This window comes from Chiloscyllium plagiosum, unplaced genomic scaffold (genome assembly GCF_037043375.1).
Source record: "Chiloscyllium plagiosum isolate Xiang-an unplaced genomic scaffold, Cpla_swu_hap1 HiC_scaffold_13, whole genome shotgun sequence".
NCBI classification, from domain to species: domain Eukaryota; kingdom Metazoa; phylum Chordata; class Chondrichthyes; order Orectolobiformes; family Hemiscylliidae; genus Chiloscyllium; species Chiloscyllium plagiosum.
The window spans coordinates 90961813-90981543 of record NW_028270151.1 but is presented as its reverse complement, the minus strand read 5'-3'; the positions used below and the strand labels follow the sequence as shown (position 1 = coordinate 90981543).

Genomic DNA, 19731 nt, shown 5'->3' with positions numbered 1-19731 from the left:
AAGGCAGGAACAGGATACTGATTAGGAATGATCAGCCATGATTATATTGAATGGCAGTGCAGGCTCGAAGGGCTGAATGGCCTACTCCTGCGTCTATTGTCTATTGTCTATTGTTCAAGAAGGGGCATAGCGACAACCCTGGTAATTATAGACCAGTGAATCTTACTTTGGTTGTGGGTAAAGTGTTGGAAAAAGTTATGAGAGATAGGATTTATAATCATCTAGAGAGGAATAAGTTGATTAGGGATAGTCAACATAATTTTGTGAAGGGTATGTCATGCCTCACAAATCTTATTGAGATGATGACCAAACAGGTGGATGAGGGTAAAGCGGTTGATATGTTGTATATGGATTTCAGTAAGGCATTTGATAAGGTTCCCCATAGTAGGCTATTGCACAAAAGATGGAGGCATGGAATTGAGGGTGATTTACGGTTTGGATCAGAAATTGGCGAGCTGAAAGAAGACAGAGGGTGATGGCTGGTGGGAAATATTCATCCTGGGGTTCAGTTACTAGTGGGGTACCGCAAGGATCTGTTTTGGGTCCACTGCTATTTGTCATTTTTTTAAATGACCTAGGTCAGGGCAGAGAAGGATGAGGTTAGTAAATTTGCACGTGACACTAAGGTCGGTGGAGTTGTGGATAATGCTGAGGAATGTTGCAGATTACAGAGGGACATGGATAAGCTGCAGAGCTGAACTGAGAGGTCGAAAATGGAGTTTAATGCGGAAAAATGTGAGGTGATTCACTTTGGAACAATTAACAGGAATGCAGATGGTAAGATTGTTGGTCACGTACGTGAGTAGAGAGATCTCGGTGCACATGTACATAGATTTCTGAAAGTTGCCACCCAGGTTGATAGAGTTGTTAAGAAGGCATGCAATGTGTTAGCTTTTGTTAGTGGAGGGATTGAGTTTCAGAGCCACGAGGTCATGCTGCATCTGTGCAAAACTCTGGTGTGGCTGCGCTTGGAGTATTGCGTATAGTTCTGGTCACCGCAATATAGAAAGGATATGAAAGCTTTGGAGAGGGTTCAGAGAAGATGTTGCCTGAGGCTGAGGAATTTGAGGCTGTTTTTGTTTGAGAGAAGAAGGTTGAGAGGTGACTTAATTGAGACATACAAGGTAAACAGAGGGTTAGATAGGGTGGACAGGGAGAGCCTTTTTCCTCGGATGGTGATGGCTAGTACGAGGGGACATAGTTTTAAATTGAGGGGTGATAGATACAAGACAGGTGTCAGTGGTAGTCACTTTACTCAGAGAGTAGTAGAGGCATGGAATGCAATTCCTGCAACTGTAGTAGACTTGTCAACTTTAAGGATGTTAAAATGGTCATTGGATAAACATATGGGTGAAAATGGAACAATGTAGGATAGATAGGCTTCAGATTGGTTCTGTGGGTCAGCGGAACATTATGGACTGAAGGACCTGTACTGTGCTTTAATTTTCTGTGTTCTGTGTGTGCAGTTTTGGTTGCCACATTACCCGAAGGGCATGGAAGCTTTGGAGAGAGTGCAGAGAGTATTCACCAGGGTGTTGCCTGGTCTCGAGGGCATTGGCTATGAGGAAAAATTAAAACGACTAGGATTATTTTCACTGGAAAGAGAGCAGCTGAGAGGAGACAAAATTATGAGAGGCGTAGAAAGGGTGGTTAGTTAGAGACTTTTTCTCCCCCAGGGTTGAGGTTTCAATTACAAGGGAGCACAAGTTCAAAGTAAGAGGGGAAAGTTTAAGGGAGATGTTTGAGGGAGGTTTTTCATGCCTAGAATGCACCACGAGAAGATGTGGTGGAAACAGGAACGTTGGCAGCATTTCAGAGACATCTGGATGGCTGCATGAATAGGGAGGGAACAGAGGAATACGGACCGAGTAAGGGCAGAAGCTTTTTTTTTTAGTTTGTTAGGACATGATGATCGGCACAGGCTTGAAGGGCTGAAAGGCCTGTCCTGTGCTGCACTTCCTTTTTATTCTTTTGTTCAAACAAAGCAGAACTGTTCGCTGTGGTATATTTGTTTTAATGTGAAGAATATGACAGGTAAAACAGGTGAACTTGGATTCATACATTCGGCTAGAATGTTGTAACTACTATAGAGACTTGATGGAGAGAGGGATAGGACTGGCACATTAATGTTCTGGGATTTTAATGTTTCAGGAAAGATACAGAGTAAAAGAGGTGGTTAGTTGTGTTACTGGTAACGGAGGATAGCAGAACTGTACTGAGGGATGAAACCTTGGAGGGCTTATCCAAGGAGGCAATATGGGTTAAGCTCAGGAGTAGAAAGGCTACAATCACTTTGGGATTGTACTACAGGGTTCCCAACAGCCAGTAGGTGATGGCGGAACAGATAGCCAACAGATTATGGGAAAATGTAAAATGTTGTGCATGATTTTAGTTTCTCCAATATTGACTGGGACTCACTTCGTGTGAGAGCTTTAATGGGGGAAAATTTGTTATGTGCATTCAGTATGCTTTTTTGAAGTGTATGTAAAGAGTCCAACTAGTGAAGGGCTCATACTAGATCTAGTATTGGGGAATGAGCCCGACCAGGCTATCAAACCTTCAGTGGGGGGAATGTTTTGGGAATAGTAATCATAATTCTATAAGTTTTAAGGTAGTTATGGATAAAGATAGAAGTAGTCATTGGATAAAAGCAGTAAATTGAGGGAAGGATAAGTATCCCAAAGGATCCTTCCACAGCTGACAGAAATTTACCCATACCTCCATCAATGCCATCTACTGTATCCGTTGCACCTGATATGGTCTCCTGTACATCGGGAAGACAGGATGCCTCCTTGCGGATTGTTTCAGAGAACATCTGGGACACCCGCACCCACCAACCCCACTGCCTCATGTCTGAACAGTTCAGCTCCCTCTCCTACTCCGTCAAGGACATTCAGGTCCTGGACCTCCTCCATTGCCAAACTCTTACCACCCGAAGCCAGGAAGAAGAATGCCTCATATTCCGTCTTGGGACCCTGCAACCATATGTGATCAATGTGGATTTCAACAGTTTCTTCATTTCCTCTTCCACCATATTATCCCAGTCCCAAGCCTCCACCTTGGCACCGCCCTCCTGACCTGTCCATTACCTTTCCCATCTATCCGCTCCACCCTCCTCTCTGGCCTATCATCTTCTCACTCACCTTCACCTACTATTACATTCTCAGTTACCTTCCCCCTGGCCTCACTCCTCTCCCATTTATCTCTCGGCCTCCCGGCCCACAAGCCTCATTCCTGATGAAGGGCTAATGCCCGATTCTCCTGCTCCTCGGATGGTGCCTGACTGGCTGTGCTTTTCCAGCACTATACTCTTGACTCTGATCTCCAGCATCTGCAGTCCTCACTTTCTACTGGAAGGATAAGTACCACAACATTAGGCAGGAACTGGGGAACGTAGATTGGGGCCAGCTGTTTGAGGTTAAATCCACATCTGGCATCTCGATGTCTTTTGAAGTCAGTTGATTAGAATTCAGGACCAAGTAGGAGAAAATGAGAACTGCAGATGCTGGAGAGTCAGAGTTGATAAAACGCAGTGCTAGAAGAAGCACAACAGGTCAGGCAGCATCTGAGGATCAAGAGAGTTGATGTTTCAGGCAGGACTCTTCTTCAGAACTGAGATGGGGAAGGGGCTGAGAGATAAATGGAGGGAGGGTGAGTGGGTTTCCCCCAGCCCATCTCAGATCTGCCCTCTTGACCTGATCTACCTACCCATCTATCTGCTCCGCTCCACACTTTGCACTGACCTGTCACCATCACCTCTTACCTTTGCCCACCTACCTTGCCCCAGCCCCATCTCCCCTCCCCCCACCCTTATTTATCTCTGTGTTCTTCCCCCTTCCCAGTCCTGAAGAAGAGTCCTGTCTGAAATGTCAACACTCTTGCTCCTTGGATGTTGTCTGACCTATGCTTTTTCCAGCACCACGCTTTAGCAACCTAGAGTTCAGGATGAACATGTTCCTGTGAAAATAAAGCAGGAGGATGACAAGATGCAGGAACCTTGGAGGGGAAGAGATGTTGAAAAGGAAAAAGGCATATAATTGAGGAAATTGAAGACAGTTCTTGAAGAATACAAGGATAACAGAAAGGAACTCACAAACAGAATTAGAAGGGTTAAAAGGGGTCATGGAATGTCTTTGGCAAACAGGATTAAGGAAAATCCCAAGACATTTTATACATATATAAGGAGGGTAGCTAAGGAAAGGTAGGTCCACTGGAGGACAAAGGAGGGAATGTGTGCATGGAGCCAGAGGAATATTTTGCGTCAGTATTCGCAAAGGAAAAGGACATGGTGAATGGTGTCTCAGGATGGGTATATTGATATTCTAGGGCATGTCATTATAAAAAAGGAGGATGTGTTGAATGTTTTGAAAAGAATGAAGATTGAGAAGTCCCCAGGACCTGATGGGATCTATCCCAGAATGTTGAGTGAGGCTTGTAAGGAAATTGTTGGGTCTTGTACAAACTCTTTGTATCCTCTTTAGGCAAAGAAGAGGTGCCAGAGACTGGAGGATAGCCAATATTGTTCCTTTGTTTAAGAGGAACAACAAGAATAATCCAGGAAATTATGTGCTGGTGAGCCTTACATCAGCAGTAGGGAAATTATTGGAGAAGATTCTTAAGATTTATACATATTTTGAAAAATACAGCCTTAATGTTCATCCCCATGTCTTTGTCTTGGGTAGATTGTGTCTCACAAAGTTGAGTTTTTTGAGGAAGTGAGAATGAGGTTTAGCTGGTGGGTGTTATCTGTTTAGACTTTAGCAAAGCCTTTGGTGAGGATCCGCCGAGCAGGCTGATGCAGAAGATGAAGTAACATGAGATCTGGGGTGAGCTGGTAAGATGGATTCAGAACTGGCTCAGTCATAGAAGAGAAAATAATGATGAAAGGGTGTTTTCCAGATTGATAATCTGCGACCAGTGATGTTCCTTAGGGATCAGTGCTGGGACCCCTGTTGTTTGAAATATATGTAAATTGAGAACATAGGTTTGATCAATAAGTTTGCAGTTGACAGAAAGATTGGAGCTCACACATAGGGAGGAGGATTACCAGACGATACAACAGTGAATGGATAGGTTAGAGACTGGTCAGCATTATGGCAGATGGAGTTTAGATTAGATTAGATTAGATTACTTACAGTGTGGAAACAGGCCCTTCGGCCCAACAAATCCACACCGACCCGCCGAAGCGCAACCCACCCAGACCCATTCCCCTACATTTACCCCTTCAACCTAACAGTACAGGCAATTTAACTTGGCCAATACACCTAACCTGCACATTTTTGGACTGTGGGAGGAAACCGGAGCACCCGGAGGAAACCCACGCAGACACAGGGAGAACGTGTGGCGGGAATTGAACCCGGGTCTCTGGCGCTGTGAGGCAGCAGTGCTAACCACTGTGCCACCGTGCCGCCCTGTATGGACAGTTGCGAGATGATGCATGAGAGAAGTATACAGTAAATGACAGAACCCTTACTGGCATCAGCATGCCGAGGAATCTAGGCGTACAGATCCACAGTTAACATGAGTGAATAAAGTGGTCATAAAGCTATATGCATGCTTACCTTCACCAAGGCATTGAGTATAAAAATTGGCATAACATGCTGCAGCTGTATAGAAATTTACTGAAGCCACATTCAGAATATTGTGTACAATTCTGGTCGCTACACTAACTGAAAGATGTGGACGGTTTGGAGTGGGTACAGAAAACTTTTACCAGGATGTTGCCTGGTTGGGAGGGCATGAGGAGGAATTGGACAAAGTTGATTTGTTTTCACTTGAACATCAAGGATTGGGGGCCAACCTGATAGCAGTTTACGCAATTTTGAGAGGATGTGTTGCATGGATAGTCTAAGAGTCCTTTTCTCAGTGTTGAAAAGCAAATTACTAGGGAGCAGAGGTTGAGTGTAAAAGGGGGTAAGTTTAAAGGAGATGTGAGAAGTAAGTTTCTTACACAGAGGGTGGTAAGTGCCTGGAATGTGCTGTCAGAGGAGGTGGTGGAGGCAGATACAATAGCAATATTTAGGAGGCATCTTGGCAGATATGTGAATAGGCAGGGAATAGAGAGATTTGAATCATGTAGAGGTAAAAGGAGGTTTAGAGCTGAAAATGTGTTGCTGGAAAAGCGCAGCAGGTCAGGCAGCATCCAGGGAACAGGAGAATCGACGTTTCGGGCATAAGTCCTTCTTCAGGCTTATGCCCGAAACGTCGATTCTCCTGTTCCCTGGATGCTGCCTGACCTGCGCTTTTCCAGCAACACATTTTCAGCTCTGATCTCCAGCATCTGCAGACCTCACTTTCTCCTGAAAGGAGGTTTAGAAGATCATGTGCCAATGCAATCTTAGGCCTAAAGACCTATCCTGTGTTGTACTGTTCTCTTTGTTCTCTTGGCATTTGGATCATTGTTGTTTGTTTTAAGGAAGTCAGAACGTACATATAAAGATTTTTTACTGCAGCTGCATAAGGAATCAGTGAGATCAGATCTAGAGTACCCTACAATTTTGGTCTCTTTATTTAGAAAGAACATAAGTGCATTAGAGGCTGATCAGAGAATGTTCACACAACTGATATCTTGAGGATGTCAATTAAGTGGCTGCTTGCAGGGAGAGTCCCATAGAAATTAACACCTACGGTTGTGAGGTAGCATCAAAGAATGGCACTTAAAAAGGGGAAGACTGGATACTGCAAAGAGAACCAAGGTCAGATGACTGTCCCCTGCTCAACAGCACAGCACCAGATTACATTCCAGATTGCAGGCACTTTTTGTGTTTTCTCCTTTGAAAGAGTATTTTTTTAAAAAAAGGTTTCAGTTCTGCTGGAGTGGCCTAGTAGGATTAAATGTTCTTGTGGTTACCAGCCTAAATTCAACTATTGGCATGCCCCAGTCACCCATGTGCTGCAAGTAATGGAAGATGAAACAGGACAACAAAGGGCTCTCTCTCCCTGAATACTGGAATTCAATCACAATCAAAAAGTTATCAAAAGAATAGAATCTCAACCACTCTGCAAGACTAAGGACCACGAAATCAATTTTGTTCATTCATTCTTGGGATATGGGCATTGCTGGCTGTGTTAGCATTTATTGCCCATCCCTAGTTGCCATTGAGAAGGTGGTGATGAGCTGCCTTCTTGAACTGTTGCAGGCCATACTTGCTGTGGGTTGCCCTGCAATACTATTAGGGAAGGAATTTCAGGATTTTCACCCAAGTGACCGTAAAGGAATGAGCACCTCACCTTCACCTCCGGGACCCTCCAATTGCACGACATCAATGTGTATTTCACCAGTTTCCTCATTTTCCCTCCCCCCACCTTATCCCAGTTCTAACCTTCCAACTCGGCACCACCCTCATGACCTGTCCCACCTGTCCATCTTCCTTCCCACCTATCTGCTCCACCCTCCTCTCCGACTTATCACCTTGCCCCCACCTCCATCCGCCTATCGCACTCTCAGCTACCTACCCACCCCCTCGGCTCACAGCCTCAATCCGCTGTGCTTTTCCAGTACCCCACACTCAAGTCTAATCTCCAGCATCTGCAGTCCTCACTTTTGCCTGATAGATTTCCAAATCAAGATGGCGATTGGTTTGGTGGGGAACTTGAAGTTTGTACCGGTATCCTATGTATTTGCTGCCCCTTGTCCTTCTGGGTGGAAATGGATGTGGGTTTGGGAGGTGTTATCTGAAGATCTTTGGTAAATTTCTGATGAGTATCTTGTAGATCGTGCACACTGTTGCTACTGAACAATGGTGATGGAGGGAGTAGGTGCTTATGAATGTGTGCCAATCAAATGTGCTGCTTTGTTCTGGATGACGCCAAACTTCTTGAGTGTAGTTGGGGCAGCACTCATCGAGGCAAGTGGGGAGTGTTCCATCACACTCCTGGCTTGTGGACAGGCTTTGGGGAGTCAGGAGGTGAGTTACTCACTGCAGTATTCCCAATCTCTGACCTGCTGTTGTAGCCACTGTTAATGTGGTGAGTCCAGTTGACTTTCTGATTAACAGTAACCCTCAGGATGTTGATGGTTGATCCAAATTAACTTCAACTACTGATGTCAACTTCTACTTAAATTCTTACTAATGTTTCGTCTGCTGTGGTCCATGTACGATAGCAATCATCTGAACTGGATGTTAATGTTATTTGGTGTGTGCAAACCCCGCTAGTGGCTGTGCGACTGCACAGCTTAAAGGGATCATTGACCACTCTTGCAACGGCTGCAAATGTTCAACTATCCCATCAACAAGATACTGATTCATGTATCTGCTTTCTCTAAACTTTTATCTTACCTTTTAAACTCACCTCTTATTTCTTATTGATGTGTATAGTAATTCATAAATTATTTTTGTTAATGTAAGAAAACCTGGTTAATTTGGCTCTTTTTTAAAGCATAAGTCCATTTGAGTTTGGAAGGGCTATATCAACAGGAATTGGATCCTTTGGTGGCCTCTGGCGGCTACAGCCACATCCCGTAGCCGCTCCAGAAGCCCAGGAGCTGTAGAGTGAACAAGAGATGAACTTTGTTCTAACTTTGTCTCAATTTGTTAAATATAATTTCTATAATTAAAATGGTGCCGAGTTGTGCATCTCACTGTATTTTCATAAATTACGAGTGACTATAAATTAACCTTGTTGCAATTGGTTGACGTGATATGTGCAAATAAAGAAGGACAGCCCATTGATTTCTCCTCACCCAGGAGCTAAATCATTTGGGATAACTGGCTTGAAGATGCAAAATTGGGGAACCTCACCCAAGGTCTGGTCATAACAAGTGAAATACTGGTGGATGGTGTCTGATTAATAGCTGAATGATTAGTATGTGGGGAGACTGATTATAGTTCAAGATTTTCTTTAGAAAGAAAGATTTAGGACCAGGTAGTGCCATGTTAATTAGTGAAGAGAAGTAAAGCTAATGTTGAAAATTGAATAAAAACCAAAAGAACTGCTGATGCTGTAAATCAGCACCAAAAATGTTTGGTTTCTAGTGAAAGTACAAGTTGTGAATGATGGTGATTCAGTAATGAAGAAGTTAAAGCTGTATTCACTTCAGATAAAAAAAACTCAGGTAGTGTACTTCTTGAGGTGATTGGTTTAGCAGGTACAGAATAATTTAGTCAGAATCAGAGATTTGTTCAAGTACTGAGACTACAATTCAGCCCATCGTGTGTGCACTGGTTCACCTGCGAAGCAATTTACCCTGTACCACTCCTTCGTCTTGCTACTGGGACAGGCCTAATCCCTCTTTAATGCATCAATTGAAGCTTACCTCCACCACATTTTCAGGTAGTGCACTCCATCTCCCAACCAGTTACTGCATAAATAAATTTTTCTTCATGTCATTGTTGTACTATTTTGCCAAGTAAATCTGTGCCACTTTGTGCTCGATCATTTCACTAACAGGAGCAATTTCTCCCTATCTGGTCTGACCAGATCTCTCGTGATTTCTAACATCTTTATCCAGTCTCCTTTCAATCTTCTCTTCTCCAAGACAAACTGACTCAAATAATCCCATTTTTCTGGGTAACTGAAGTCCCTCGTTCCTGAGGCTGATGTCCAGTTGTGAACACACTATTATGTGCATTGTTTATGCTGATCAATGAAATATGTATCCAATCATTTCCACTCCCCTTTTTTTTCACAGCCCCAGACATTTTTCACTACCAGGTGATTGAAAGAGCTAAGTTAAGAAATGCGATAACAAAGTGAATTTAACCTACGATTCTGCTTTGATTGTAGAGTAGGAGTTAGAAGGGTAATATAAAAATTATGGAAGTGAAAATGTTTTCAGTGTGAAAGAAAAGGGTGAGATGACTCCAGATTTGAGAAATATGATGAAAGTAAAACATTAAAGTTTAGTTGTCAGGAAAGTATGGCAAATACAGTTTTAAGGAAACATGTTAACTCTGGCCTGTGTGTACAGTTGTCCATCTGAAGCTGGGCGGAAAGGATGAAATGGAGGCTTTACTGGAAGCAATGCAAAACTTTGGCCAAGATGGGTAAGTAGAAAAACTTGTTGATTGTTCTTAGAAAATATTTGAGGGCTTAATCCCACTTTTGCCATTATGGTAAATAGCTTCTAAATTGCGTTGCTGTGTTGTCATTCCTCATGTTAACCAAACCTGAGAATCTAGCATAAATTTAACTGTCATATTATGTATTTATTTTAACTCAGTTCAATTGAAGTATTCAAAAAAGGATTGGACTTATTTGAAAATGATTAGATTTGATTAGATTCCCTACAGTGTGGAAACAGGCCCTTTAGCCCAACAAGTCCACACCAACCCTCCGAAGAGTAACCCATCCAGACCCATTTCCCTCTGACTGATGCACCTAACACTATGGGCAATTTAGCATGGCTAATTCACCTGACTTGCACATCTTTGGACTGTGGGAAGAAACCGTAGCACCCAGAGGAAACCCGCGCAGACACAGGGAGAACGAGCAAACTCCACACAGTCGCCTAAGGTTGGAATTGAACCTGTGAGACAGCAGTGCTAACCACTGAGCCACTATGCCGCCCCGTGTGATCTATGCACAGCGGACCAAATGGGCTCCTCCAGCACCGTTACAATTCTGTCAAATGGTGCAATTAATCATGATGTTTTTGAGCCAACAAATGGATTTCAGTTAATAAGTGTGTTTGGGATAAAATTCTCTCATTTTTTTGGAGTGCATGGATAATCTTTATAAAGTTTGTGGCTGTGCACATGATAATTTAAAAGGGCTGGCTTTTGTCTGGACGCGACCATATGGCTATGCAATTTACAGGGACTGTTACATTATGCGATTATATTTCCAGTGGGAAGAAAATTTTAAAATGATGAACAGGATCCAAACCTGTGATTCAGTTGGCTGAATGGCTAGCTTGTGATGAAGAGTAATGCCAACAGTGAGAGTTCAATTCCCATGCCAGCCGAGGTTAGCATAAAGGATTCCCCTTCTCAACCTCTCTCCTCAGCTGAGCTGTGATGACATTCAGGTTAAGCCTGCATCAGTTATCTCTCTAAACAAAGTGCAAGTCAATATTGCGGTAGACTGTGGTGACTTCACATTATATTTTATTTTTCCCAAGGATAAAGTACCATGATGCATTCGTTACTGTAGAAGTATGTGCTAGAAAACTCTCCTGTCATGTTTTGGACTGAGTTCATTATGTTTAGTGATCTTTAGTTTTGATAAAGAGGTAGTCACATTGTTGAGCATCAAAAATAATCCAAATGCTAGCTGTGCTCCAGTGATTGACAGTCAGTCATAGAATCTTAGAATCCCTACAGTGTGGAAGTGTGCCATTTGGCCCATTGAGACCACATCAACTCTCTGAAAAGCATCTAACCCAGACCTAATACCCTCCACCCTACCCCCCTGCCCACCCTAACCCTTTAACCCTGCACTTCCCATGGCTATTCCACCTAGACTGCAAATCTTTGGACTGTGTCACGAAACAGGAGCACCCAGAGGAAACCGATGCAGTCACAGGGAAAATGGCTGTGTGGAGTTTGCACAGTCACCTGAGTCTGCTTTGAAGCAGTATCTGCAGCTTACAGGAGATACCATCTTGTGTTTCAATTTAAATGGACTCCATTATTGATATTTCACAAATTTGCTTTGATGACTAGGGTTATTATGAATGCTTCTTTGGGTTTCGAAATGTTTAGATTGTGTACCTCAGGAAGGATTGAATTTTTATTGATGGTTTTAATCATTTCATAAGCAATTATTTATCTTTGTTTTAAGCGGATAAATACATATTTTTATAACAGACTGACCTCTTAAGAGGTCATCTTTCTCAATTTTACAGATGAAGAATTATCTGTAGGGCAACACAGTGGCCCAGTGGTTAGCACTGCTGCCTCACAGTGCCAGGGACCCAGGTTTGATTCCAACCTCGGACAACTGTCTGTGTGGAGTTTGCACTTTCTCCGTGTTAGTGTGGGTTTTCTCCAGGTGCTTTGGTTTCCTCCCACAATCCAAAGATGTGCAGGTCAGGTGAATTGGCCATGCTAAATTGCCCATATTGTTCAAGGATGTGTAGGTTAGGTGCATTAGTCAGGGGTAAATGTAGAGCAATAGAGTAGGGAAATGGGTCTGGGTGGGTTGCTGTTCGGAGGCTCGGTGTGGACTTGTTGGGCCGAAGGGCCTGTTTTCACACTGCAGGGATTCTATGTTTGAATATGACAGCTCTATTAGATTGCTTATTTTTTTATTCTGTACATTTTGAGGAAGTGTTGAGATTTGTACATAGTTGATGAGGGACAAGTGACTAAGGAAGATATGTAGGAGTAGCATGAGGAGTGTATTGGTTGGGGGTGATGGTGGTAGTGGACAGGCTTTGGGAGACTGATTGTGTATTATTCGTCTCTGATCTATTGTTTTGATTTATATGGCCGGACCAGGTCAGTTCCTGGTCAATGGTAATCCCTAATATGTTGACAGTGGAGGTTGCATTCAGTGATGGTAGTGTTATTGATTGCCAAGCTTCAGTGATTAGATTCTCTCATGTTGGAGATGCTCATTGTCTGGGTCCTGTTTGACTGGAATACTATTTGCTACTTAACAGCACAAGCCTTAAGAGGGCTTGTTACATATTGACACTTCTCTATCTGAGGTTGTGAGTGGTTCTGAACATTGTTCAAACAATCCCCGTTCTGTTCTTACGGACATCATTGAATAAGCAGTTGTAGTTGTTAGACTGAGGGTACTGACCTCAGAGACACCTGAGTGATCTCCTGGAGCTGAGATGATCAGTCATCTTTCTGTATGCTGGTTATGGCTCCAGTCATTCAAGAGTTATCCCCTCAATTCACATTAATTTTACTTTAGTTAGAGCCTCTTGATGCCACACTGCTGCAGTTGATCGCATGCTGCCAGTGTCTAGGGCAGTCATTCTTACTTCGCCTGTATAATCCAGCTCTTAGGTCAGTGTATGGACTAAATCTGGAATGAGACCAGGAGCTGAAATGTCCAGACCAAAACCAAAAGTTGAGTAAGCAATGTTTGATAGGACTGATGATGACCTATTCTATCTTTTTCACCAAGAGTAGACTAAGGGGATGGTAATTGGCCAGGTTGATTTGTTTTCTTTTGTGTGCAAGATGTACTTGAACAATTTTCAACATTGTTGGTTAGATGTCAGTGTTGTAACAGTACTGAAATAACTCGGCTCGGATTGGGGCTGGTTCTATTTATAAAGAACATGAGTGAACCAGATGGATTCCACCATTACTGAAACTGTTGTATTAACTGATGCCTTTTATTGCCTAGTCATTTCAGAAAGGGATTTTATTCAAACTTCTGAAATTTCTTTCTCTTTGATTTTATTGGCTTTGACTGAACCAAGTTGCAACAATGGTCTTACCACCTGTGAGGCTGAATTGCAGGAGCTGATGAAGCAGATTGATATCATGGTAGCCCAGAAAAAGTCTGAATGGGAAGCACAGTTCCAGTCGGTGGAAACCAGGCTGAAGGTCCGAGAACAGGAGCTCAGTGCGTTTCGATTATTGCTTGACCAGAAACATACAGAGGTAGGAGCAAAACTTCCCTCGACCCCACAACTGGAAGTGGTCAGGCACACTTCGAAGTTGCTGTCATGTTCTTATTTACAAGAGGGGATTGTTATAGTCTCCCCACAGGTGTGATTAAAAGATGGTGAGTGTGGTGAGTCCATTAACAATGAGTCTCGAAGCAGGCAGCAGACCAGCTGAGTATGAGAATGTGGAGTCTGGCTGATCTTGATGAGTGAGATAGAGGTTTCAGTTGTGTGCTGGTGGCAGGCGGTCTGCTCAGAGTCTTCAGATTACTGAGGCCACTGAGTTCTCATTGGCTAAACATGTATTTGGCTTCCTCGGAAACTGGTTGCTTGCTTTAATCTCATAGAAATTGGGTAAGCTAGCTAGAAATATCAAAGAAGATTACAAGTTTCTTTTGATATATAAAGGGTAAAAGAAAGGCACGAGTGGGCGTTGGGCTGCTAGAAATTGATACTGGAGATATAACAATGGGGAACAAAGAATGACAGAGGAACTGATCAAGTACTTTGCATCAGTCTTTATGATGGATGACAAGAGAGTCAGGGGCAGAGGTGAGTATGGTGGCCAACACCAAGGAGAAGGTGCTAGAAAAATTGAAAGGTCTGTAGATGAATAAATCACCTGGACCAGATGGACTACACCGTAGAGTTCTGAAGTAGAGAGCTGAAGAGATAGTGGAAGCATTAGTGCTGATCTTTCAGCAGTCAGGGAGGATCCCAGAGGACTGGAAAATTGTTAGTGTGCACCCCCCCCCCCACACCATTTAAAAAGGGAATGAGGCAAAAGATGAGAAATTAAAGACCGATTAATCTGACCTCAGTCATTGGTGACATTTTAGAGTTCATTGTGAAAGATGAGATTTCTGAATACTTGAATACATGGTAAAATAGGGAAAAGTCAGCGTGGTTTCATCAAGGGGCGGTCATGTCTGACAAATCTGTTAGAAATCTTTGTGGAGGAAATGAGCAAGTTAAGCAATGGATATCATCTACTTGGACTCCCAGAAAGCCTTTGACAAGGTGCCGCACAACAGGCTATTGAGTAAGATAAAAGCCCATGGTGTTAGAGGCAAGGTACTAGCATGGATAGAAGCTTGGCTGTCTAGTAGAAAGCAAAATGTGGGGATAAAAGGGTCCTTCTCAGGATGGCAGCCGGTGACTAGTGGAATTCTGCAAGATTCAGTATTGGGACCACAACTTTTCACTTTATACATTAACAATCTAGATTAAGCACCTGAGGGCATTCTGGCTAAGTCTGTAGATGATACAAAGATAAGTAGAAGGGCAGGTAGTTTTCAGGAGGTGGGAAGGCTGCAGAAGGATTTAGACAGATTGGCAGAGTGGGCAAAGAAGTGGAAGATGGAATACAACGTGGGAAAGTGTGAGGTCATGCAGATTGGAAAAATTAGAGGTACAGACTGTTTTCTAAATGGGGAGAAAATTCAGAAACCTGAAGTGCAAAGGAACTTGGGACTCCTATTCCAGGATTCTCTTCAGGTAAACTTGGAGGTTGAGTTGGAAGTCAGATAGGCAAATGCATTTATTTCTAGAGGACCAGAATATAAAAGCAGGGATGTACTTTATAAGGCTCTGGTCAGACCTCTTTTTGAATATTGTGAGCAATTTTAGGCTCCGTATCTCAGGAAGGATATACTGACCCTGGAGCAGGTCCAGAGGAGGTTCACGAGAATGATCCCAGGATTGAAAAGCTTAACGTATGAGGAATGTTTGAGGGCTCTGTCTACATTGGATGAAGCTTATAAAGATGAGGGGCAATCTAATTGAAACTTTCAGAATACTGAAAGGTCTGGGTAGAGTGGATGTTGAGAAGATCCTTCCATTAGCAGGAGAGACATCAGAGCAATGGAGAGTATTCAAGGGGTTCAGTGTAAAAATGTCAACAAGGAAAAATGAGCAGAGTTAAATTTATATCCTCCTGGATAGAAACTAAAATAAGACAACAGGGATACTATTTGATGTTTATAGTACAGTCCCAGTGTGCTTGCTCCTTTGTTGTTTTTTAACATATTTTTGATATATCTCTTTTTGTGGCTATAAGTATTTCTTTGATCCATTTTGTCGCTGCACCATAATGTTTTATTGCTTCTCCTCTATCGCACGTGAAAACACTTCAATCCGAAGCATTAAGCTGCCACCCTGCCTATCTCCACGTTTTAGTAATAGCTAAAGACTCCGCTAGTCAGTCGACCCTTGGTTGTGGGGAAGCTATTGGATGCAATTCTGAGGGATAGAATTAATCTGCAATTGGAGGGGCAGGGTTAATCAAGATCAGTCAGCCCAGTTTTGTTCAGGTAATGTCATGTCTGACCAACTAGGCAGTGAGTTCCAGATTCCCACTACCCTCTTTCCTCACATCTCCTCTCAACTCCCTGCCTCTTCCCTAAAATCTGCCCTGGTCATTAATCCCTCCATCAAGGGGAAAAGTTTTTTCCTGTCTATTGTATTTATGTCTCTCAATTTTAAAATCTCAATCATATCCCCATCAATTTTCAAAAAGTTGTGCAGGTGTACTGATGAGGGCAATGCTTTTGATGCAGCTTGCTTGGACTCCAATGTTTGGATAAAGACACACATGGGAGACTCATAACAAAGGCAAGAGCCCATGGGAGGAAACAGAGAGTGATGATTGAGGGGTGTTTTTCTGACTGATAGTCTGTATCCAATAGGGTCCCACGTCGTTAATGTTGGGACCCTTGCTGTCGTGGTTTATATAAATGATTTAGACTTGAAAATAAAGTTGAGCAGTAAGTTCACAGACGATACACAAATTGGTGGGATTCTAAGTCGTGAGGAGGAAATTATTAGTCTTGCGGGAGAATATAAATGGGCTGGTGAGTAGCAAATGGAATTAAATCCAGATAAATGTGAGATGATGCACTTGGTCAGGGAAACAAAGGGAATACATGAAGCAGAAGATTCCAGGAAACAAAAAGGATCAGAGACTTTGTGCATGTACACAAGTCCCTTAAGGACAGGTGGATAAAGCGGTTAAGAAAGCATGTGGTATACTTGCCCTTATTAGCTGAGGCGTAGAATTTAAGAACAAAGAAGTTATGCTGAAACTGTATAAAACGTGGATGAGGCTACAGCTAGAATATTGTGTGCAGTTCTGGAATCCCCATTATAGGAGGTTGATTGATTGATTGTGTTGGAGAGGGTGTCGAGGAGGTTTACCAGAATGTGGCCTAGGCTGGAGGGTTTGAGCTATGAAGAGAGTTTGAATAGACTGAAATTGTTTTCTTAGAGCAGAAGAGATTGATGGAGATATGATTGAGATTTTAGAATTGAGAGACATAAATACAGTAGACATGAAGAAACTTTTCCCCTTGATGGAGGGATTAATGACCAGGGCAGATTTTAGGGAAGGGGCAGGAAGTTGAGAGGAGATGTGAGGAAAGAGGATAGTGGGAATCTGGACCTCACTGCCTGAAAGTGGGAGAGGCAAAAACCATTAATAACATTTAAGTAGTACTCAGATTTGCACTTGCGATGCCAATGCATAAAGGGATATGGGCCAAGTGTCCCAAAATGGGATTGGAATCGTGAGATGGTTGTTTTTGATTGGCAAGGATGAAATGGGCTGTAGGGCCTTTTTCTATATTGTATATTTCTGTAACTCAAAGTTTCACATGTCAATCTGTGTCCTTAGCTTATTTGTGCTATTTACTGTATTTCTCCATTTGGATATTATTTTGTTTTGCACAAACTCTGCGCACAATAAACTTCCTTTTTCATCTAATATAAACAACAAGTGCTATAAAGTGCAGCAGGTCTACCAGCATTTGAGGGAGTTAATAAGTTGTCTCTCCAGTCTTCTTTTATTTCTACTCCAAATCTTTGTTAGCTTTGCCTTCCAAGCTCTCCAGATAACTTTCTGCCTTCCATTTCCCATTCTGTTTTTCTGGTGATCTATAATCAATGCTGTCTCTAGCTTGTTTAAACTCTCTCCAACAGCATGAGCAAGACTCTGTTTTTGTAACTGGTTCCTTATTATTTGTCACCTTGAAAGTTGGTCTTCCCTGGTGTTTCTTTCGTATTCTCAGAGCATGTTTCTCATGGCTTATCATTGCACTGTATGTTTATTGTGCCTCTAGGTGGCATTAGTTCTTTATATTGTAGCTTTTTTTAAACTGCAAAGGTTTATGGTCAAACTACTGTCCTGATCACGGTTAAGCTGCACAAATTGTTTCCAAGTCAGGAGGAATAACGTAATAAAAGCAGATTGCTACAAATACTCAATAGATGGAGGCACAGGTAGTGTTGAGGAAGCGCGGAGGCTGCAGAAGGACTTGGACAGCTTAGGAGAGTGGGCACAGAAGTGGTAGATGGAATACAATGTGGGAAAGTGAGGTTATGCATTTTGGTAGGAAGGAAAAAAAGGCACAGATTATTTTCTGAATGGGAAAAGGTTTTGGAAATCTGAAACACATGGAATTTAGGAGGCCCCAGCTCAGGATTCTCTTAATGTTAACATGCAGGTTAATTTGGCAGTTGGGAAGACAATTGCAGTGTTAGCATTCATTTTGACAGGACTAGAATCCAACAGAGTGTACTGCTGATGCTGTGCAAGGCAGTGGTCAGATCTCATTTGCAATATTGTGAGCAGCTTTGGGTACCATTCCTAAGGAAGGATGTGCTTGGTCTTGGAGGGAATCCAGAAGAGATTTGCAAGATTAATCCTGAGGATGAAGGACTTGTCATATGAGGAGCAGTTGAGGACTCTGGGCCTGTACTTAAGAGTTTAGAATGATGAATGGGGATGTCATTGAAACTGGCAGAATACTGAGAGGCCTGGGTAGGCTGGATATGAAGATGATGTTTCCATTAAGACAAGAGTTTAGGACCCAAGGACACAACCTCAGAGTGAAGGGATGACCCTTTAGACCTGAGATGAGGAAGATTTTTTTCAACTAGAGAGTAGTGAATCTGTGGGACTTCTTCCCGCAGAAAACTGTAAAGGCCAAGTCATTGAGTGTCTTTGAAACAGAGATGGATAGATCTTGATGAGTAAAGGCATCAAGGGTCACTGGTGAAGGTAAGAGAATGAAGCTAAGAAATATATCAGCCATGAGCAGACTTGATGGACCAAATGGCCTAATTCTCCTCCTATATCATAGTTTTAAGGTCAGATAGTTCCTTTGGGAAAGAAATTGCATTAATGTTTAAGATAGATGACTTTTCATCAGGACATCTAATCTGAACAGTCATTGACCTGAAATGTTATCTCGGATTCTTTCTCTCAGTTACGACTGGGTTTGTTAAGCATTTCCAGCAGTTTCTGTTTTTAATCAAAATTTCGAATCGCCATACTGTTTTGCTTCCGAATTAATGGCCCAGATCTTCTGGTGAGCAGCAGAGTGAGAGCAGCCTCTCTAAAAGAATGGCCTCAACTTTTCACATTGTTTTGTCTTGCCTACGTTGTGGATCCAACTCTGAGCTGAATCGGAAGGCCGAGAGAGCACAATTGCAGCCACATCATACTCCTTTGGCTCCCTTCCTTTTGAAGGGTTATACCTTGAGCTGTCATTAGTTGTTGAATGTCACTTCATTTAAATGAACCAGGCTTTCTTCGTGGGTTCTTCCCCACTCCAATTGTATGCCCTGAAGTCATTCCCATCCTCTGTATTCCTTGAGAATGCTCATCCTCAACCCACACTTCCAACAATACTGCCGTTGCTGTAACATTAACCAAAGTAAGGAGCCAAAGATCCTGGATGTTGAGCAGCGGGTTGGGAGGGGAGTGAGCATTGTTGGAATGGTGAGCATTGTTTGCGGTGGGGTTGGGGTGGTGCTGATCAGAATTGGTGCGCGCGTTATAATAGGGATAAGTGCGCATTGTTGAAGTTTGGGCTGGCGGGGAGTGATGAAGTAAGTGGTGCCAAGGTTCCAGTGAGTGACATAATGCTTTGGTATTTCACCTGAATTAGAACATAGATCAATTACGTAGATCACAAACAGTAGAGGTTCCAGCACTGATTCCTGTGGAACACCACAGCCCTCCATTCCGAAAAACAACCTTCCACCTCTACTCTGTGACTTAAGCCCAGTTCTGTATCCATCTTGCCAGCTCACCTAATACCCATCTGATTTCACTTCTTGTACAGGCCGCCACAAGGGACCTTTTCAAAGGCTTTACTGAAGACTATGTAGACACTTTTCCCTCATCTTCATTACCTCCTCAAAAAACTCGACCA

The 19731-nt window shown here is 42.8% G+C and overlaps 1 protein-coding gene across 8 annotated transcripts in view; it reads left to right on the top strand.

Annotated features, from left to right (window-relative positions):
• The window catches only part of cep63 (centrosomal protein 63), a 112783-nt gene that overhangs the window by 17515 nt on the left and 75537 nt on the right, over positions 1-19731 (top strand). For 7 of the 8 annotated variants that reach the window (XM_087993909.1, XM_087993910.1, XM_043701675.2 and 4 more), the window contains exons 2-3: positions 9911-9986; positions 13328-13511. In XM_087993909.1, the coding sequence (XP_087850035.1) occupies positions 9943-9986; positions 13328-13511 (228 nt within the window). In that variant the 5' untranslated portion in view covers positions 9911-9942. The remainder of the gene's footprint in view (positions 1-9910; positions 9987-13327; positions 13512-19731) is intronic. The other variant, XM_087993911.1, reaches the window with a different exon arrangement.